This window comes from Poecilia formosa, unplaced genomic scaffold (assembly GCF_000485575.1).
Source record: "Poecilia formosa unplaced genomic scaffold, Poecilia_formosa-5.1.2 Scaffold369, whole genome shotgun sequence".
Lineage (NCBI taxonomy): Eukaryota > Metazoa > Chordata > Actinopteri > Cyprinodontiformes > Poeciliidae > Poecilia > Poecilia formosa.
Genome location: NW_006800308.1, coordinates 499136 through 521776, shown reverse-complemented (window position 1 = coordinate 521776; position 22641 = coordinate 499136). Strand labels below are relative to the sequence as shown.

At 37.4% G+C, this 22641-nt stretch overlaps 1 protein-coding gene across 3 annotated transcripts; it reads left to right on the top strand.

The window, feature by feature from the left end:
* Nucleotides 1-1247: 1247 nt before the first annotated feature.
* Nucleotides 1248-21484, top strand: igsf5b (immunoglobulin superfamily, member 5b). Of its 3 annotated transcripts, none has more exons than XM_007575108.2 (10): nt 1248-1781; nt 4420-4515; nt 4727-5044; nt 10158-10270; nt 12981-13143; nt 15072-15203; nt 18262-18286; nt 18941-19029; nt 20149-20213; nt 21266-21484. In XM_007575108.2, exons 2-10 carry the CDS (start codon nt 4467-4469, stop codon nt 21374-21376), a joined length of 1065 nt encoding a protein of 354 aa, XP_007575170.1. In that variant the 5' UTR covers nt 1248-1781; nt 4420-4466; the 3' UTR covers nt 21377-21484. The 3 variants fall into 3 exon arrangements, with proteins under 3 accessions (XP_007575170.1, XP_007575169.1, XP_007575171.1); XM_007575107.2 differs by having other exon boundaries at nt 1260-1781; nt 10158-10285; XM_007575109.2 differs by lacking the exon at nt 20149-20213 and having other exon boundaries at nt 1261-1781; nt 10158-10285; nt 21266-21358.
* The last annotated feature ends 1157 nt before the right edge of the window (nt 21485-22641 follow it).

The window sequence follows — 22641 nt, the reverse complement described above, 5'->3', positions numbered from 1 at the left end:
CCTGTCTACCCATACTCCTGACTAATCAATGCACTTTGTTGAACAAAGAGTGAAACGTGTAACTAAGACCTGGAAACAACAGAAAAATAAACAATTTTAGACTGATAAGCTTCATGTTGTTTTATTTTGAGTTCTTAAATAGGTGGTTCTGAATCTTTTTATATCACTTCATTAAATACTGTTTCAGAATCCTACCAACATGATAAAAGACCAAACTTTTTATTTGTTTTATGCCATAAAAATAAAGAAAAAAACTATACCATTCCATTATCAGTTGAAAGACGCAATTTCTGTATACATTGAATTTACACAAAATGTTGAATTTGAGGCTTTATTTGCACTTTATGATGTTTAATCATGATGTGAAAATACTGTTTTAAAGCACACAATATACCCTACTACCACTATGAAAGCTGGACTTTTACAAAACAACTCCGATGTTGGTCTGGCCATAAGGATATTAAAGACATTTGGAGGAACTTAAAGTTTTGTCTTTTTGAAAGATGTGCTCAAAGTTTATCTATACTGAGACTAATGTGGTGAAGTTCACAGTGTTCTGCTGTTTTATGACTGGGTACATTGCTTTTCTTTCAGTTAAAGGCTTAACTGAACATCTGGAAATTAGATTTTAGTGACCTACGAGCGCCATCAAGGTGTATGATCACTTTTAGCCAAACACAAAATTTTAAATGCACCTGCATTATTTTGTTAGCTTGTTTTTCCACTGGAGGTGGGGCATTTGTTCAGTATGCAGGGTATGTGAAAACTGTGATACTTATGTGGCAGATTGTCCGGCTCATGTGTCAGATGGGTTATGTGGTGATCTAATTGTGTATGCTACAGTGTGATGATATGAAAGTAAAAGCAAAACTGTGAACAAATAGTATCCCTCTAGAAAAAGCCTCCCATTTATACTGATACCAAAGCATTGCACTAAACAAATGGTCATAAGAAAAATATATCCATCATGACAGCTTTAAAACCATTACAAGCCAGTGTTTAATTCTGAATCTCATTGTGTTTAGTTTGCAGGTTTGCCCCCATGCATGTCTGGGTTCTGGGTACTCCGGTTAATTGAAAATTATAAATTCATCCCAGGTGTGAGTGTGTGACTGTGTGGTTATTGTCTGTGTTTTAAAAAGTTGATCGCTGGTGATTGGCAAGTGCTCTCCTGCTGTGATCCTGCACAGGCTTAAAGGTGGCATGGAAGATAAGTGAATGAATAAAATATATCCCCTGTAATTAAATCAACGCATATAAAAACAGGCGCAGAAATATGCATTGTAATGATCCACAACATCAGCATTGTCCCAAACATCCTGCTACAAATGCATTAATTTTTTTTAACATCCATTTAGTTTAAGCTACTTTAGACAAAAAATGTACAGACAGCCACTCAATCATCTCATTTACATATTCCTAACAGAACAAATGAAAAAATATGATCCACATGTTTATTATTAGGTGCTAAATGGAACCCTGATAACTCTGGGCTACAAGAAAATGCCTACCATAGCAATGTTGAAAAATTTATCTCTGGTCGACATTTTACCCAAACATGTAAATCAACTCACAGATTAAGTACTATCTGTGGATTGTGTTTGCAGAGTCTCTATGTGTGTGTGTGCTTGTGTGTGTCTCATGGGACAAAGTTCCCAAAGCTCAGTAATGTTTAACAGAACAGTTTTGGATGAGATCACCGAACACCAGGTATGAAGAAGAAACGGCATGGTTGATATGCATCCACTTAGTGTGTTTATGCACAGGAACACCAGACTGAGGTAAGACAAAGAAAAGAAGCAGAGTTTATGGATGATTATTGTTCAATATACTTTCATTTTATTGTTAAAATGTAAATTAGAAATAACTTAGAAACACATATGTCAGGCATGGGACCGTGATAGACTTTGATTATTTTGTTTCAGTTAAATGGTACATTTTTCAATTTGTGGTAATACTGTGACTTGAATTTAAAGTAAGTATAACAGCTGCAGGTTCACTGACCAATGCTAAAAATGGTGCATAACACTTGTGAAGTAATTTCACAGGAAAAGATTGTTTGTATAGCTTGCTTATCAAACAAGGTGAGAAAAATGCAGAAAAGTTTCTCAGGTTTCACATAATATTCTTTTAGGAAACAAGATGATTTATTTTTCTGATAGTTCCGTGCATTTGTAAAAGTGCAATTTTGCAATATTTAAAGTAACATTTTGTGAGAAAAAGTGAAACATATATTTTTATACTTAATATAAATGCTGTTCAGATTTGCCTAAAGCCTGTTCCCAATAAAGAACAAATACATGTTTTGTATTAATGTGCTAATGTCTTAGCATGCTACATCACTTGTTCACCGTGTCTGTAATTCAAATATTGTTTAGTTTTTGTAGCCATTTCAACGTGTTCAATCGGGATTTGATCCATGAGTAAGAAAGACCTGCAACCAAATTCTCTTATGTGGAGCTTTAAGAGCATTCATGTTAGGTTATTTTCTTATTCTTATATTCTACTCAATCTCCCAAATGAGTAAGCTTATAAATTTCACGAAACCTGTGCATCATCAGGTTTGCATTAGATCTAAAAGATGCTATCTGCAGAAATCCCCACTTCTTAACCTTTAGTATTTAAATCAGCCGAGCTTCAGAAGTTATTTTTATTTCGCATTTATTCTTCAGTAAAAATGTAACCACAGCCTGGAAACCTCAGATGTGCTGAAACAAGGCGTTGGGAGTTATGATAATGATTAAGGAAATTACCCTGGAGTTTCACATTGCCGCCGCGTTTTCATGCATTATACAAAAACACCAGTCGTACAGTTTTCCTCAGACACAATTTAAAAAGAAGGTTTAAACAAAGTGTTGAAGAAATTTAAAGCTCAAGCAGTGCGTGCTGCCAAGTAAATCTCTTAATAATCCATTTTTAACCCTACAGCAGGATATCTCTACTGAAAGAAAGCGTCTCAAAATGACTCAAAGAATCCGACTGCAGATATGTACAATTTCAAAAAGCTTAAACATTCCTAAATAAGTCACCATCATTTTCAAATTGCAAAACATTTTCCACTGCCAAAGTGGCCAGTACCACTGTTCCTTTTCGATGTATGATTGTTGCACAGTTTTTAAAAAGATGTATGCTGTAAAAATGTTTTAAAACGGTTTTGTTTTTAAGTGAAGCACGGGCTTTGAATCCAAAAATATTAAAATAAATGTCTATGGTAGAAAACTGATAAATATTTAAGCTGAATCTATTGTACTCTGTCATATTTAGTCACTCTGGACAGGTGTATCAAAGCTAGATCTCGGAAGTCGAGTGCAGCGTTGTTTTCCAGCAGATATCGATGAAACGAGTAGAGATTTTAAGGCTCTGTAATTGTGCTGCTAGTCCCTGATGTTGCTTTCGTGTATAAGAGCACTGAGACTTCTTTCATGAAAGCCCTGCTGGCACAGATTAGTTATAAACAGTGGAGTGTGAAGCAGCTGCTCATTGTTTGTTTGCGACTGTGCCAGACTCAGCTACTGTAGAGGCATTATGCAAATACACTTCCTGCAGATGTAAACAAGTTAGGCAAGAAAGACTGGGCTGTCAAGGAGGCATTCAGTCATTTTAAGGGCATTTTTGATGGCGGAAGCCTCTGGTGGTGATTGTTTTGTAACTATTCTGACTCCTAAACACGAGCGCAAATAAATAAATAAATAAATAAACAGAAAGCTAAATACATTTCATGGACCCCAACATTGTTGTCTTCATTATTATGAAGAACATAATGTGGAAACTTGATGAAAATTTCATCTGATAGTTATTGGTGGGACCATCAATGGCCTGGTCTGACAGATATTTTGTCATGTCTTCTTTTCCTACTTAGTCTTACGAAGCTTCTGAACTCAGAAAAAGACACATGCCCAAGCTAAATACTATGGAATGGATTGGAGCTTCTGCAAATTTTTGCACCAGATTTCATCAATCTGGAACTTTTGTTGAGACAATCTATGAGATTATACCCAAAGCTGGTAGGCTGTAAAACAAAATACAAAAAATCTGCATACCCCATTACAGTTTTCTGCTGTTTTCCTGTTTTTTTTTTTTTTGTAACACTTGAAATGTTTCAGATAAAAAATAAAAGTGAATGTCAGACAAATATAACCAAATATAACCTGAGTAAACAGTAAAAAAGTTTTCAAATGATGAATTTATTTATTAACAAAAATAGCTGTCCAAACCAACCTGGTCCATAGTAAAACATATTTGCCCCTCTTGTTAAAATGAGAATAAAGAAATCAGATAAATAGACGCTTTCTGACAACGTGAAGCAAGACCAAAAGATTTAAAAGACAGATGCCTCACGATCCTCTCCAAAGAAAAACAAGAACAGATGATAAATATGTGAAGGTGGTGCATATAATCAATGTTTTTTTCTTTTTAAAGGCTTTTCTGCCATTCAACAGTTGACTGGCTGGACTGACATATTAAATATGGATATTCTTCTTCTGTTAGTGCTTGTTCTTTCATGGTGGACTGAAGGTAAGGTCCAGACAAACACGCCTTCTTGATTAGTTAGAGGTTTTCCACAGAAGTCAGTTAATGATGATATAGCAGACTTTTCCCTTTAATGCAAAGCATGACACCAGCTAATAATTTTTTGTAAAATTTTAGACCCTTTTATTATTTCTAAGTGTTTTAGAAATACGATGCATGTAAAACGACTGATGATCTTGCTCACTCATGTCTTTAGCTGCCAGAACACAGATGAATCTGACTCCTGCAAGCCTGACGGTTGTTGTCGGAGACGAGGCCAGATTTAGGTGCAGCACCTCTAACACTGCTTGGACACTTATGACGTGGCTGCTGGGAAATAGACCAGTATTAACCATCGACAAGCGGAATGGTGTTTTACCTACCATCAACCCAAACATAACAGCTGAAAAATGCTCCAAACCAAAGACAGATTGCTGGGAGTTTATCCTGAGGCACACAGAGAGGAGCCACCAAGGACAAGTTGCTTGTGATCTGCAGCTCATTGATAGAAGGACGGCAGAGCTGCTTGTTCAAGGTGAGCACATTCATCTGTGTGCATGTCTGCGTCAGGGTCGAAGCAATTAAATGTCACACTCAGGTAGGATTTTAAGCACTTGTTTATTTCTCAAAATTTAGAAAGATTTCATATCAGAATCAGTGTCAGCAACATTTTAGACTTAGATTTTTCACTTTGTTTATTTTCTTTTGGAGAAAAAGAAAGTCTGGATGGAAAAAATGTGCGAACATCAACTTTCAGCCCTGTCATGATTTCTCAATTGGATTTAGTTCTGAGCGTAGATTTATAACACAAATCTGTTTTTTTAATTATTATTATTATTTATGTAGATCTGGCTGTATGCTTAGAGTTGTTCTTGTTCAAAGTTAAATTTTACTCTGTCTTAAGTTTTCTGATACCTCTTAGCAGGATTATCCAGGTTTTAGCGCCATCCAAATTCCCACGCTAGCTCCAACCAGGTTCCCTGTTACTGCTGATTAAAACCATCCCCACAGCATGATGCTGCCAGCATCATATTTAACTATGAGGATGGTGTGTATAGTTGTAGCTTACCATTACACAACATGGGTTGTATGTAGGTTAAAGAGCCCATTTCCAGTCTTGCTTTACTCCTTACGTTTACATAAATTCTGTAAACTGCTTATCATTTTCCTTCTTCTTCACAGTTATACACCATTTTGTATTGGTTGATCACAGAAAATCCCTCTAAAACCTATTGATTTTTGTGGCTGCAACATGATAAAATGTTTCAAGGAGCATAAACACTTTCATAGGCACTGCAAATCTTGACGTCTAATGTTTATTCAGTGCATCGCTATCTTTATGCTGCAGAAAATTTAAGGGTTTTTTTTTGGTTCTCTCAAGGATATTCTGGCAAACAAAAGTGTGTGCACAAACACACACATGCACACACACAATGCAGCCAAAGAAAACAAGCAGATGGCAAGTTGTCTCTAAAAAAAAAAAACTCCATGTGAGAGAGTGCAGAAACACACTGTATTTAACCTTGATGAAGCAGAAAGCAGCACGGGTAAAAACAGAGGTAAAAGAAGGGACACAGCAGAAGTTGTGCAGCAGCTTTAATTCTGCCCGCCCACACCTCTCCCCCGCTTCAATAAAAAACAAAAGGAGAGGCCCAGCATTCAACTTGCACTTCTTAAGTCCCTTTCTCTGAACTATTGATGAAGGTTGGAAGCTTTTTGTTTTCTGCGAAGGCAACTGAACATGCATGCGAAGGATCAGTCATAGTGTGAGGGAAATTATTGGGGCCTGTGTGGCAGAAGGAAGTTTGCCCGACATGTTTGATGGTTTCTGTGACAACGGCTTAATGGCAGTGTGGGTGGGGGCAGGGAATTGATTGGACTGCCGTTATAAATACGAGTTGGAAACGGATAGACTCCATGCCAGTCGAATGAGGCAGCAGAGCAGGATTTACAGCCTCCACCTGCAGCCAATCTCCTCTCTCCTCCTCGTTTTGTGGCTCTTATACAAACGTTGAGCCAGAGGTTGTGAGATAATTTAAGATTCAAAACTTGATGAGGACTGCTAGTTCTCTTGCATTCAGAAGCCGAGGAGTGCTGCAGTATAATCTTGACTTGTGGGAGAATCTCTCATTTATCATGCTCCTACTTATTGAAAACACTTCTACATGCTGGATAGGAGCTGAGAACAGGATAAGGCTTTCCTTTTTCATAAGACAGAGTATATACTATTTCATCTAGCAACCAGTTCAGGAATGTTACACTTTTTCTCATCCTACTTTTAAGTCTTTAGTGACCAAACTGTCATAAATAGAGGCGACAACCCCGGCAAAATGACTAAGAATCACAGAACACAGCTCCGTGAATGTTTAGGCAGACTCTACAAAAAGTAACGTGCTCTTCAAGTTGTGGCCCCATTTTGTACGTAAGCATTTCCATTTCAACCTGTCCATTTATTTTATATCCATAAACAAACCATTTCCATCTCACGTATCTAGACCAATGCAAAGAGATGCCTTTCTCCTTGTAGTTAGTTTTTCTATGATGATAAATAGTGAAAAGAAAAAAAGCTCAAATCTCATGTTTAATTTAATGTTCACCATTTTATGAAAACCTCATACTGTGCCACATTTCTGTCTTCTGTTCAGGTTATTTAATATTTATAAAATATCACAGATTGTGACACAAAACAACAAAAAGTTACAAATATTTCCTTACAATGATTTTGCTGTGAGTAGAATAGAGGGAAGTTTTCATCCTAAGTGCTTTAAAATGCCCTCCTTGTGGGTGTAAATTGATGCCTGGTGTAAAACATCCTGGTTTGGTGACTCTTTTGCAATTTTTCAGGTAGGAAATGACTAAAACTACAAAAGTAGGAAATGGTGTAAGGTGAAATGACCAGAAACCAGTTAAATGTCAGGCAGGCAGAAGCTGAAGAACAAAACTTAACAATGGACGTGGAAAAAAATTTACTTTCAGAACTGCAGACAACATGGAGGGAAATCACAAAAAGGAGCCACTGGTGAGCCAGAGGGCGAATAATGTGAAGGCCTGACCTTGGTCTAAGGAAATCAGGAGGTGTATAAGCTGCTAGGGTGATTTCTGAGACAAGTAATAGGTGAAGCCGATTAATTGCCTGGAAGCTGCTCGGATACAGAAAGCTAAAGGCAACTCAGGGAGGCTGGCAATGGACAATGACTCAATGAACATTAGAAGAAAGCGCAGCAGGACGGGGAAGCAATAGCTCAATAGAGTCTGACTGTGCACAAGAGGGAACAGAAACATAAATCACAAGAACATAAAGGCCATTAACTTTAAAACTCAAAGTCACAGTAACAAAGTCGTACAGATTATGACAAATCGTTAATAGACTTCAAGATTGTTTGAATATTGACTTAGTTAAAGTTTATTGTTTGTTCTTGGCTGATTCATAAGTCTTACAATGTATCCATCTTAAATACATGAAATTCGATTTATTTTTCATGAGTGTACATTTGGTCTTTTATTTGTGTTTTTAACATCTATAACAATTACTGAATGCTGATGTCTGCTGCAGGATCAATAACTATCCATCCATCCATTTTCTGTACACCCAGTGGGGTCGGGTGGGTTGCTGGTGCCCATCTCCAGCTAACGTTCCGGGCGAGAGGCGGGGTACACCCTGGACCGGTCGCCAGTCTGTCGCAGGGCGGATCAATAACTATTTACAAAAATTCAATTAAGTCATTTATACTTACTTTGTAGGAAGCAATGAAACTGATTCATTTTTGAAAGGATTGCCGCAAAAACCGCTGGCTACACCAAGTTAAAAGTTGACTTGTTCTTGAATCTGCAGGGTTTGTTTGGACCTGCTGCCCTTTTGTTATTATTAACCATATTTTCATTTACAGTAACTGCATTTAAAATGAGTGCTCGGGGGGCGGGGAGCATGGAATCATCCACTGCACTGAGTCAAGAAAAAACCCAATGACCCACTGCTTCCAATATATTTCGAAGACAGCCAGTGCCACAAATCCCCACTGACACGTGCAGCCATTAACAGTAGTGTATGGTGAATCAGCCCCCTCCCGGGTCTTGATACAGGAGATTGCTATGGTTTGACATGGCCTTTGAATTAATCGCACATGCTGGCACTGCAAGTTAGCAGTCAGCAACTTTGCTCTTGATTTGTTTACTGCGGACTCAAATATACAGAGCGAGTTGAGCTGCAAATTTACAGCGAGGCCAATTGACTCTGTGTACTCTCCTCCACCACTCTCTGCTTTAATTGTTCTGTTTGGAAATTATGTAAAAGTGACTGCACACTGGCTGCTGTGTGTCTGGTTGCTCACTCAATCACAAATGCAGTACATCAACACAAACTCCCCACTTGAGCAGATCAATACGACCGCATATGCTGTTGACTACAAGCTGCAGATCTCTGGTATAAATCAGAGAAGACAGAGCCTCTCCGAGGTAATATGACTTGTAGAGGTATGGCAGATACACAAGCTGGGATAGGCTCTTAGCTTAGGTGATGTGCACAGTTAATTTAAAGGGGTGTTATTATGTATTTCCCAGCCACATAGTGCCATTTTATAGCACAATCAAATAATTATGTTACCTCCAGTTGTCATAAAAATGCTCTACATCAAAGATAACTCGAGATAAAATTGACTTCACAATTTGACGCCTTGAAATTGGGCCACTGTCTCTTTAAGAAGATCCTGCTCTTTCAGACATTCAGCCATCACAGCAATGCTTTTCTGTTATGTCATTTACAATTGTTCTTAGGAGCATTTTTAATTTAACGCTGTGTCGTTCTGAATTCGCCACGGTGGTGGCAGCATCATGCTGTGAGGATGCTTTCCTTTTAACGGAAATACAGCGAAGATGGTCAGAGATAATGGGAAGACAGATGGAGCTAAATACAGAGTATTCCTGGAGTAAAACGTGATAAAGATCAAGGTGCCTTTATGAAGCATTGCAGATGTCCTCATTTTTTGAATTATCACAGTATTTGATGCATCAGATTCAGGCACCACTTTTTCTGTTTGGGCACATCAGTCATTAGAAATCATCCAGATCCTTCCATCATGCAGTGCCAATTAGGCTGCTGGTTCCACAGCAACTACAGTTGCCCGATCTGAATCAGTCGGTCCACACATCAGATACAACATCCATGACAAGAAATCAACCCATCAAATGAAAGCATGTGGCACAAAAAGCACAGCAATGATTTGTACAAAACATCTGAGGATTAAACCCTAATCAATACAGGCTCGTCATCATGCACAGACAAACTACCAAAGCATCTCCAATTATCTGTCAATAGGAATTCACTGTTTCATCAACAGCCCTTCATTTTACCAGGCATCTGACTTCACAGTGATACTGTGTCTCTCAGGGAGCTCAGCAGCTCATCTGGCTGGCAGAGAAGGAGATGAAGGGGAATAGAGGGAGAGGCATTCGTCAGCCAAGTGAGAATCAGAGACCAGAACAGCCACTCAGGAATCCATCTTTTGTAAAGGATCAGGCCAAGCAGAGCAGTGATTCTCAGCTTAACTCAAGAATGTTTTAACAAAAAATAAGAAATATATTTGTAACTACAAAGAGCACAAAAAATAACTGTACTTGATTCAAGCTCTTATTTATTTATTTTCCTCCTGCAGAAAAGGGCAATGTGAAGGTCTTTGGAGAGAACCGGTTGGCATTTAAAGGGGAGCTGGTCCTGTTTCAGTGCCAAGCAGCAGGATGGTACCCTGAACCCACTCTGCAATGGCAGGTACATGACAAAAAGGTAAATACCCAACACGGATATCATTTTCTTAGTTTGCTGCTGGTGATGCTACATTCAGTCATCATAAGAATGGTTTTGCTGCATTTAGTGTATCACAGTTAAGCATGAAATAATTTTGTTAATTTAAAAAAAACAAACATACGTTTTTGAAAGACTGAATGTAGTTTAGAGTGCTTTGGGATCATTTGAACTAAATAAAGTGATGTACAAGTTCAGGCCATTTAGATCAGTTTTTTTTTTTGCATTTATTTGGTTTAATTTCAGATTATTAGAGATGGGACTGAAACTAACAATTTGTCAGAGGCCAAAGCACACTGCTACTGTTTTAAAACAACTCAATTCTCAAAAAATGACTTGTGGCTAAAGCACTCACTGTGATGTGAACCCTTAAGTTTGAACCAATAATTCTCAGATTCTTTGATCTGAATCATAACCAAAGAAAAAGTAAATCCAAATCCACGATACAGATTACTTATTGACCTGAATATTCAGGGGGACAAAATATTTGTCGTCTTGAACATTTTTAATACATTTTGATATATCTAAATTTCCATTTTTATTACATACATACTTACAGATAACAAGAGATTTACAAAAACATTAAATAGATTTCTTCGAGCAGATGTTTAACTCACTAGGCTGTGGTCATTACATGTTTCACAAATGGATATTGTTGGTGGTACAACACCTTAGCTTTCCGTATAAATAATCATCACCTTCTTTGTAAATAAATACCCAAAGCAAAGGTAAAATCAAATATCGTCACCATAAACTGCAGAGGTATTTTTGAGACTTAAGATTAAAAATAATAAATTCTGCTTTGGTCTTGGACACTGTCAGATTGGCTGTTAATTTCAGCTTTTAGCATCAACTAATCTGATTTACACTAAATGAAGAGGCAATGAAAATGATATACTGCGGGTAAAGTATTAATTGTTTATTGCCTTTAAACATAAACTCTCTTTAAAAATCCCGATTAGTCCATTTAATGTACTCCAGACTTGCTAGATCCCTGCAGTAGTTCAGAGAAAGAGAGTAAAAGCTGCTGCGAAGGTAGACTTTCTTTTAATGCATTATATATCACTGCATTAAGCTTTCAGTAAGTGGACTGGGCTTTGGTCTGAATGAGATGAGTCTTGATTTATGTGTCTGAACCTGAAGAAAAATAATGCTCTGTTCTCTCCCTGTGAATGTTAGCAAGAAATAAATCATCAAAAATGCCAGTGTTCTTCCTTCACCTGCATTCATGCATTCAGGCATGCCCCAGGAATTACTTACATTCTGCAGCCACCATTGTTTTCTTTTCTGCACTCTGTGGAATCATTTTCATAGAGGTGGAAATTCATCTCATCGGTTCATCTTGAGATTTAAAGAGATGTGAAGATGTGGTAATCCTCTGAGTTTGTGGTCAGTTTCTCCTGAAAACCTTGATACTGAATGTTATTTCTAACATGAGCCTTTAAATTGGACTTTGAAATAAACAGAGCAGTTTGAGCCCATTTGGCATTTTTCTGCGCCATTGACATCCATTGAGATTATGTTTTTTTTTTCTTTTTAGTACACTACTAGTACATTCCCAAATATTTACAGTTCCAGTCCTTTAAGAAAATCTATTCATTCAAAAAGTCTGATTTTCCATCCACGTCAGTGGAAGTTGCGCTACTTTGTGTTGTTTCCACAAAAAAATCATTTGAATTTGTGTTTATAAAATGACAGATGCAGAAAAAATTGAAAGGGACTGGAGACTTTTGTATGGCGCTGTAATCATTCTTACAGTGAATGTGACTATTTTAGGAAAAAAAGCTTCTCAGTTAACTGCTTTTAGGGGATTAAAAAGCTGATTTGATTGAGCATCTATTCCACTATAATTATTTTTCGGTTACTGATCAATTTATCCTGCCTGAACCATTTTCCTAAATTATTCTGTGAACTGATTATTAAAATGGAGGTCAACTTTTAGTGACAAAATGACCACAACCTACTCTAAGCTGTTACCTCTGTAGGTTTCTGCATTTTTAACAAACTAGACAGGTTTTTTACAAAAATATGCTGAAATTAATTTATTTTCATTTGATATTTGCATGTAGAGCATGCAATACCTAGCATTAGTTGTGAAAAGGTTTCACTTATAAAACCATATTACAAGCTTAGAGAATCTCACAGAGCTCTGCTGAATTCTTGGTCTGATAATGGAAAGTGCACAACACACCTGCAAATCATCTATTCATCTAAATCTGACATATTGAACCAGTGGAGCATTAATTAGAGAAGCAGCATTAAGATTATTCTCAGCATCTGGAGAAGCTGCAGCAATCAGCATCTGTTGAGAGGGCGACTACTAGTCCTGCAATACACAAATCCGACCTGGAATGGATAAAATTTTAGTCCTCAAACATATTCGGGGAACATACTCCAAAATATTTACAGCTGTAATTTGCAGTGAAAAATGATTCTTCAAAGTAAGGACCTTTGACATTGTGTGGGGGCTTTCTGTAAAAAAATAAATAAATAAATAAAAAATAAAATAGAAAACTATGTATTTCATTGGCTGTATGTCAAACAGATGTGTGCTTAAAAGGTTCACAGATCTGTCTGGGCCACTTTGCAGATAAATTAGTGTAGGTATTAAAGAGTTTTTGATCAGTTGCAGTCAGTTTGATAAATAATATCTTTTTCTCTGGTCAACGGGGTTCAGGTGAGTCGGGATGAATACAACATCAGCACAGAGGAGAAGGAGAACCTCTTCGCTGTCTCCAGCAACCTTAGCATCCAGGCCGGGAGGAGCTCTGTGGTTGGCTGTCTGGCCTCAGTGTCTGCCCTCAGAAAACCTCTGGAGAGCAGCGTCAGCCTAACAGTGGGTGAGAAGAAGCTTTTAAAAAACTTTTTTTTTTTTTTCCTGCATCTTAAGACATTTGTTGTCCCTACGGTAAAGGTTTAGATGAAATTGTTTTATTAAGTGATGCTGTGTGGAGGAGGATTCAATTTCTGGAGTTTCATCTGTTTATCACTTGTGTGTCTAAGTCTTTTTCAGCCTCGAATCTCTGCACTGACATCTGTTAACGGCATCAGCAGAGGTGCAAATAAAAACAAAAATGTTAAACTTATTTTTATACTCAACATTGTTTCAAAGTGTTTATGGTCTAAAAGCTGAGTAAAAGTGCAACTTCAATTAATTTTAAATTAAATTGCCAACCTTTGAAAAATATAAATAGAATTATTATTATTATTTTTTTTAGAAATAAATAAATTACATTTCTTAATTTCTTTGTCTTTGGCAAGTCGTTCCACACTAAATGGGAAGGTGTATTTTTAAAAGTATCCTCTGTAATCTCATTATAAAACTAGTCCTGCAGGTCTAAACATTAATGTATGATATTTTCAAAGTTAATGATCCAGTGACCACAAATATAAAGTAACACAAACAAATTAAAACCCTATAATCTTACTTTGACAATACAATTTACTCCTTTGGCCTCCACAGGTGGTCATGATTTGAAACTGATCATAGTTCAACTCTGAATAAACTTTGAACTGTACGCAAGCTTAAGCAGAGATGAATAAAACACAAATCAAATTAAACTGATCCAAAATGCTTAACATGCTCGCTACATAAAAATATACTTATTTATACTTCAGCATGAATCAAAAAGTACAAGTCCGCTATGAGGGTTTGATTTGTACCCTGCCAATCTGTTTTTACTGTTGTAGGTAAAGTAGAAGTGGAGGAATGAAAAAAATGTTCCTAATAAACTATTCTGGCTCTTGATAAGATTCCAGCAGTCAAAGCTGAGACTTTTATCTGCCTCTCTAACCACCAGTTATCTATGTTTAAACTTGTTCAGACAGATGTCCTCTTCTCATACAAATACAGCTTTATTCTAAAATTTGACCAATTGTTGTTGTATTTTGGGATCAGATCTGAGGAACAAAGTAGATGAATAGAATAAAATTATCAATACAAAGTTCCTCAAGTTAAATACTCCGTATGGCATTCACTCAAACTGCATTAAAGGTTTTACATTTACTTTATTTAAAATGCTAGGTTAGCTTTTAATCTGAGCCCTCCACTGTCAATTTATTTCTTTAAAGGAGAAAACATAAATGGCTAACTCTTATTTCTATAAAGATGATTATAAGTACTGGGTAAGACACTAAATAATGATAATTCTTAACACAATCCCACAAATTAAAAACAAACAAGCAAAACAAAATAAATAATATCTTAACGGTTGATCCTAAAAAGATCAAAGTTTAGTTACTGAACAGTTCTTGGTTAACCTACTTCATTTATAACTCCATTTTGCCCTCTATGATTCTCCTCATTTGTGGTAGATATGCTTAGCTAATGTCATATGAATTCAATGCTTGTATTAAATTCATATCTTGAATTTCTATTTTTTTCAGAGATTTTCTGTCCTTGTTTTTTTTTGTTGTTGTTTTTTGTTTTAATCTGTTACATTTTTCATTCTGTTCTGGGTAGCAAGTGAATCATCACAGAGTGCAGCTGTTACAGAAGAGGAGTGAAGAAAAGAAAGGGTTACGAAACTGGAACGGCATGAGCTTGAATCATAGCAGTATACAGGTTGAAAACAGCAGAAAGGGCCACAGCTTTGAAAAGTCTTTATCTATTTTCATCGTTTTTCTCCACAAACACCCTCATGTCTAAAATCCAAAATCTTTCTCTCATCTCTCCGCTGCGTGTCTGAATATCTGTTACTGAATTGCAGAGCTTTTCCACTGCCTCAACACTGGAATGAAACAAAAATGTGACCTTCTCTCTCTTCAGTCGCCGAGGTGTTGGAGGAAGAGGAGGACTGCACAATCCTGGTGGCATCAGCTGCATCTCTCGCTGCTCTTCTGCTGCTCGTGCTGCTCTCCATCTGCACTGTCCTCTGCTACAGGCATAGCAGAAAAGCAAGTAGGCACTTTTGTCCTTCCTGAAATTGCTCTAAGTGAACAAACGACCCGCTCGGACCACAATTTTCCAGCTCAGAAACTGTGATTAAAGTATAATAAAGCATAGAGGTGGCCGGCTGCATGCTGGGACAGCCCTGTAGTCAGCCTTCAACAAGGGCATTCTGAATCCTTTCTGACAAAAGCAGAACATCAGCTGTAAACAGAACAGTGTACACACCAATAAGGGGCAAATAAAAAGGTTAAAGGGGGTTTTGGAGGTGTTGAACAATAAATAAGGTAGAGAGCTGAAGAAAGGATACAGTTTGCAATTGTTAGTTGTAATGTAATCTTTTTGAATAATTGAGGTGTATGTCATAATTACACTGATGATTTAGAGAATTAATTTGAATTTTAGGGGGGAGCTGTCATTTGTATTTCCTTAAATTAAAATTGCCAGTGTTTACTCTGTCTTCTGAATAACATATATATATAAAAAAAAAACAGCCAACACAACAACAACAAAAACACAGAAATAAAAACAAACAAACAAAACAACAAAACAAAAAAAACCAATGGCAGCATCACTAAAACCGGTTTTGGGATTCTGGAAGTTCCCAAACTTTTGCATGTTGCAGCTGCAGTAAAACAGAAACTCATTGTCTTTGTTTTACTCTGTGTGGGACGGTAGTAACCTTGGGCAGGTTATCAGTCTGCAGGCAAACAGGATCGCTGCTGTTGACAAGTTGGACAAAAATGCAGTGTGCCTTTGGGAACGTGAGGTCACTCCTGGTTTCTGCTGGATGACTCATTAAATTTGGATGGACCCGATCTACTGTAACACATAGCCGCAGCGCAAAGAGAGCACACAGGTTATTCTGGACATTAAACATCATAGAAAACATGTTATTTAGTTTAGCTGCTGATAATGATGATGAAAATAGGGATCAGCTCCTTCGCCTAAAGCCAAAACAATGTCTACCGGAATTAACTAAATAAAATATATTTCACTTTTGTAGAAAAAGATATTTAATACAACAAGACAGAAATGTCCTTGTTCAGAAGACGATGATGAAGAAGAATCTTCCTTTAAATGTGGGAGATCAAACAGCATTTGAGATGGAGCTGCATCTGCAATATGTGGAAAACACATAAAACTGCCCCCAACGGCCTAACAGTGGGGGACTCGGTGCTCGTTTTTGATGCGTGAGATATTGCTGTCCAGGCCAGTAGGTGCTAATGGCACCACAAGCTCATAAAAAACATAATTTGTCAGTTGCCAAACAAGTTTTCCTTTTCTTATTTGCGTAGGCGGTGAATGGGTAGTAAATGCCACACTTTGTAGTGCACAAGATGTGCAGAGGGACTGTCCCAGGGCACCATTTATGCAAAAACGTCCCCTGAGAGGGTAAGGGTGGTGGGGTGTCATTCCTGACCAATCAGCTTGACTCCTAGGTCAGCAACGTCTGTCCTCCAATGGGTGTTCAGTTTCCATGGCAGTAAACCGTTGTGCTTGCCAGTGGGTGGTAGCCTCCATTACTTTACTTCCTCTACGGGTTTTAACTTGGATGCTCATCCTGCCATCATGATATACGTCCCACAGGGAAACCCAATTATTTTTCATCTGGATGGTTGGATGTTGTCTGTCAGCCAGCTAGTTTGTCCAGCTGGATTCAGAAACATTGCTGTGGAGCCTGTCAGAAACACACTGCGGTCTCTAATTTCTGACTGTATATATACTGTGAATATATTTTTGTAATTGAAAACCATTCATATTGTTCTCCAAGAAACAAAGATGGGTGGAAAACAACCCATCTTTGTTGGAGCAAGTAAAGATGCACCACTTCTCTGTGCGTCTTTACTTGCTCTGCTTGGTAAGGATGCACTCTTGCCTTCCCCACAGTAGCATCACTTCTTCTCCATAACAAGCAATTTATCTTTCTTACATTACTGAAGATGATCATTATTGAAAACAACAACAACAACAACAACAAAAAAACAGTGACAAAAATAACAGAGCTCTTCTTGGAGAGGCCATGCCTATAGTGAGCTGCCATTCTGGGATAGATTAGATAAGTCTTTGATTAGTTCTTTATGACTGTGGTTATGACTCAAGGGCAGTTTTGTGGCTCTTTTTTTATTTTCACATGAATGGTAATACCCCCTGCGCTCTGATAATGCAACAATCAGTCTTAATATCATATCATTAGGGATATTTCCATTTAGCATAATTAAGGCTTAGAGGTGATACAGGCTGGGATTCTTGTTCTGGAAGCGGGAAGGATGCATATGTCTGTGGGATAAGAAAAAAATAATAATTCAGGCAATTTAAGTCATTGTAATCCTCTGCACACATTCTGGACCGCCGCTAAACGTGGCTCTGGTTTGGGCCTGAGGGATTAGCTTAAAGCAGGTGTGACCTTTCAGTACCTAAACCATCTCACTGCTGTTCTTGGTCCAGTCTTGAAACTTCGAGGGAAAATCCCCTTAGTAATTTGAATGAAATTCATTGGACATTTCACCTGTCAAAGGATCCAGCTTGCTTTCCAGAATACAAAACACTACTTTGTGTAATCCCTCTCACTGAGGTGTAACGTGTGCTTTCAAGTCACCGAGAAAGGAGAATGAATATAAAACAACAATTTAGCTAATGACAGCTTTGATTTAAACAGCAATGATAGGAGGGTTTCTCCTTCAATAAAAGGAGAGAATTTAGATCTCTCTCTCTCTCTCTCTCTCTCTCTGTCTCTCTCTCGGCAAGATTCTTCTGCAGCTGGATAATATTGCAGCCCTTTTGCCATGACCATGGGCACCGTTGGCAAATACAACCTGCAAAGTCTTGTTACAAAACTCATAAATGCGCAGCAGCAGCTTTTACTGCTGCATTACAAACCAACTGGAAGCAATAATATCAGTGCAGGCCCCAAAGCAAATAAACAGCAGGTCATTTACAGCTTTCTTATTGTTGTACTGTGGATGAAATGAGCAGGTTGAGTGGTTCTATGCATAATGCTAAAGTTGGCACCTAATAACTCATAATACTAAATTTGGTCATATATACGTTTTTTTTTTTTACTTTTCAGAAAAAACTCCACAGGAAGTACTAAGGTAAGACTTAAAAGTTATTTCTTTTGCTCAACTATACACAACACATTTTAAAAATGTTTTGAAGAAAACGACTTTCCTACAGAGATGTTGAGCTTTCATTAATCAAAGATGTACAACATCTTTCTCTTGCAGTTAATTTATATTTAAGCTAATGTGAAGACTCAGCATGAATCATTGTCTAAGCCAGTGTTTGAGAATGAAAAGGATCTTATTGATCCTCATCATGAAGGAAAATTAAAAGACATGAATTTGAAATGACATTCTTTAGATAGTCTTTATAAAGACATTCTTTAGATAGTTAATGGTCTTAACTTCATTAAGACCATTATTGTCAACGCTAATGCATGAAGCATCTTATTTGTCAGCATTTTTTCACTTAAATGAAATGCACTTAAATGAAATGCACTGCCGTAGTTGAGGAACTTTAGCTGGATCTAATAAAGCTGAGTAAAAAAAAAAATGATGATGGTGCTCATTTTTTATCTGTCAATGCACTTTATGCTGAGAACAATACAGGAGCCCTCTGATATACTACTTCTCTGTGGGAGTAGAAATTGTCTGTTCACAGCCGCTTGGCTTCTGACAATGTGACTCTGCTGTTTCTCAGCTAAAGGTTATCTCTTTCATTGGACCGTCCTCTGTGGGTCTTTGCAGGTCCGACCAATCGGGATTTTGGGGAAGTTCGGTTGCTGAGGCGACAGGCGGGAATGTCAACCAGGGGTTTTCCAGCGAGAGCACAACAGGTGAGAAAGTGCAAAACGGACCAACAATGTTGGTACATAAATGATTCATTCTGAATATTTTTTTTTTTTTAGTAATCATTACCTCAAGTCCCCACCTCTGGTGGAACTGAGCAGCCCCAAGTGTGCATTTCATTTATCACTTCTGAAATATCTCTGCTCTCTGTCCTATCAGATTATTCTGTATTGCATTGACATAAAAGATAACTTAAAGAAGTACAGCTAATTTTCAGTCTGGTGCAGTTTTAATGCAGGGGACAAACTACCTTTCTTTAATATTGTTTGTGGAGTTTTGTGACACACTAAATAAGAAAAAAAACGAGATGGTCATTTGAAATGAGCTAGTAGCTAGTATGAAAACAGTTCAGGTTCATGTCAAAAAAGCAGAATATGATTTTAAAAAATCCATTGATTTAAGATTAGAGCTTAACCATTATTATTTCAGAAAATCTTCATGTTCTCACCGAGTAAATAGTCTTGCTAAACAAGAAAAGCAAGGCCTTTGCTCAAAGACGTACTCTGGGACAGTCATGCACCTCCACAGTTCTGCAGCGTGTCATGTAAACTGATGAACCACTGTAGCATCACTCATTCTGGCTACTTTTGAGACCTTCCTTCCCCTGTTGAGTCCTGACAACGCAGTGTCCTAGATTTCCAGAAATAACCGAACATTTTCATCCCTCACATGGCAGTTTTCCGCTGCAGCTTCTTAACAAGCTTGGGCCAAACTGAGGAAAAAGATTCCTGTATTTTTTTTAAATATTTCTTTCCTCTCATGTCGATTGTTTATCCCTAATTTTTGTTTCCAGCAACAAACTACTCACGATGTGGTTTTACACATAAAGCAAATCCCCCCCCCCCCCAAAATTGACCTCTTTTCATATGTCGAAGACGAAAAGTAATTTTTGAGAAGGAATTGTAATTCAGCACTGTTTTTAGCTTATTTGCTTATGCAAACAAGCAAAAGAAAACTTGTGCAGCAACAGACAAATAATGTTTTACAAGCTTGTGGTGCCCTTGATATCTCTGAACAAAGGTTTTCTACTTTAAATCTAGAGTGAGGGGCACTGCAGGTGTTTACAGGAGCAGTCTAGGAAAAAGAAATTGTCTTTCAATCTGCAGATGTGGACAGCAGTGAGATTATCGTCGGAACTCGTAGCCAGATGAACTTTGACACCTTCCGCAAGGTAAGAGACAGGAGGTAAAGGTGGTTTGAAATGAGCCAGACAGCTACACAAATACTGAAAGAGACAGAGAGAGGAAGAGGAAGTGATCAACTAAAGATGAAAAATGGAGTCAGTTAGCTATTCTGCGTCAACCTGCCAACACATGAGGAAATGCGTCTCTCATCACACAGCTGTTGTACAAGGGATATAAAGTAAATAACATTCATTTGAAATAGACCAAAAAAAACTATGTGGAAATCATTCAATTCAGTTTAAATGTCTCCTGAATTGACAAGACAAACAGGTCCAGTTTATATTCCGTCACATGTAATCTGCAGCTACTGTTTACAGTCTTGTTAACATCTAATCAGAGCAGATAGTGAGATTTTTATTCCTTTAAAAACTCACATTAATAATGGAAAATGGGCATAAATTAAAATCCGAAGTTGTCTTGGTAAATAACACTCACTCATTGCAGCTTTTTAATTATTTTATAACAAAGTCAAAGTAAATTCAGGTCATCAGTGACGATTATAAGAGAACCAACTCTCCTCAGGTTTTTATTTATTTGATTAGTTACAGCTTCAGCCTTAAACTACAACAGCACACATCAGACAGCACAGAGCTGCAGATGTGGTCTTTACTTAATATCTTGATGAATAAAGAAAAGTTGTCAATTATAAATTAAGAGGAGCTTGGTAATTCAAGCAAGAGCCTGAATTACCAACTGTGACTAATGTTTATGAGTGGGCCGTTCATTTGAATGCGTTCATACAGCATTGTTCACAAGAATTTGGTGCAAGTGATCGTATGTTTAAACTGCAGATGAGATAAGGCTTCTTCTCCCAGCTAGCTCTGCATGAGCTCTCATGATCCCAGAGCCGCACTTAAGCTGTGATACTTCAATTACATTCTGGCTCCCAGACAATGTGGAGCCCAGTTTGTGTCCAGAGAACCTCCAGATCTTAAATCCTATTTTTTATTTACTTACCCAATGTGTATTATGTACTCTAAAGAACAGACGTTTGCAGGTGTTTGGTCTACATAACTCAAAACCCGATGTGTTTCACCAGGTCCCTGACGTTGTACACTCCAGCAGCTTGTCTTTGCACACCGAGGGCCGAAACACAGAGTTTCAAGAAGACAACGCAGTTAGCAATGTCAGAAGAATTACCACAGTTTAAACACTTTTATTTTGTATTATTCACTAGTAGTGTTTTGTATTTTTTTCAAAGCACAAGGATAAAATGATATTAAACTTGATGTTCTTCAATAAACAATTATTTTGCCAGCTCTGATAGTCTCTGCTCATTTTTTTTTGTTTGTTTGAATTATCCATGCAGGGCAAAGTGACTCATCATTCATAGAACATTTTTGTTATATAAATATGTTCATATCAGTGTTGACTCATCAGGGTTGTTTTGACAGAGGTTGTTCTACCGAAAAATAAATATTTGAAAGTCCTGCAGAATGTCTGAGAACTTTAATACCTCATGTCAAATGTTGCGCTGAGATCAAAAGGATTCGTTTCTACATACTGATAAGCGGAAACATTTACACGCTAAACTGATTCTGAGGAGACTTAAAAGGCAAGATGGAAAGCATTTAATGCCTAAATTTGATCATTTCTGCTCTTTTATTAAACCTGCGCCTGTCCTCCAGACCGGCTTTTGCATGTTCCAGTTGATTGTTAAACTCAGGAGCAAAAAGCCAGAGAGAAAATCGACATCATGAGCCGTTCTGCTCTGACAGTGCTGTTGTGGCGATGCAAGTAATTCCAGATTTATCTCTGTGTGTGGTGATTTGCATTTCTTAATGGTTAGGAATAAAGAGGAACGGCTTGGTAGAGATGGAGATATGAATCTGCGGGGGAATGTAGAGTGTCTGGCTCTTTAATTGTCTTGCTGGCCATGAGTTTTTGTGTCACATTTCAGAAACCATATCAACTGCAAATGAAACAATTTCAAGTTAATAACATAGTTCATTCTATAATATCATCAACAATTTTTATTGCATTATAACTTTTGGTATTTACTGAGTAATTATCCAAGACTTTAAAAGATAGTTGTGAGTGATAAGCATTCAACACCCACAAGTGCAAAGTAACGACTGCAGAGTTTATTTTTTGATGAATAAAAAACAAAAATAATAATTTCATTTAACTAAAGGCCTTAGTGCAATGTATCTTATTGTTTAAAGGGCAACTCTGGTGTGAGTTCACTCTTATTATTTATTGAACTGTTAATTTTGATTTACTTCAGCTTGCAGCCTTAATTGGTCAAGATATTGGTGAGATACCAACATTACATTTTTATGACTGCTGTTAACTGGATGCTTTCTGTTTTTCAGATCATTCTCTATAAAATCCCATCAGATCAGCAGCTTAGAAAACACTCAGATTAGCCTGTCATGTGCCAACAATCATGTCACACCGAGAGTCACTTACATC

Bases quoted from the DNA above. Each gene is read 5' to 3' on its own strand.
- igsf5b (XM_007575107.2), top strand. From the start codon at position 4,467: ATGGATATTCTTCTTCTGTTAGTGCTTGTTCTTTCATGGTGGACTGAA. The intron at 4,516-4,726 runs GTAAGGTCCAGA...TCATGTCTTTAG, and splicing joins TCTTTCATGGTGGACTGAAG to CTGCCAGAACACAGATGAAT. The intron at 19,030-20,148 runs GTGAGAAAGTGC...TTCAATCTGCAG, and splicing joins TTCCAGCGAGAGCACAACAG to ATGTGGACAGCAGTGAGATT.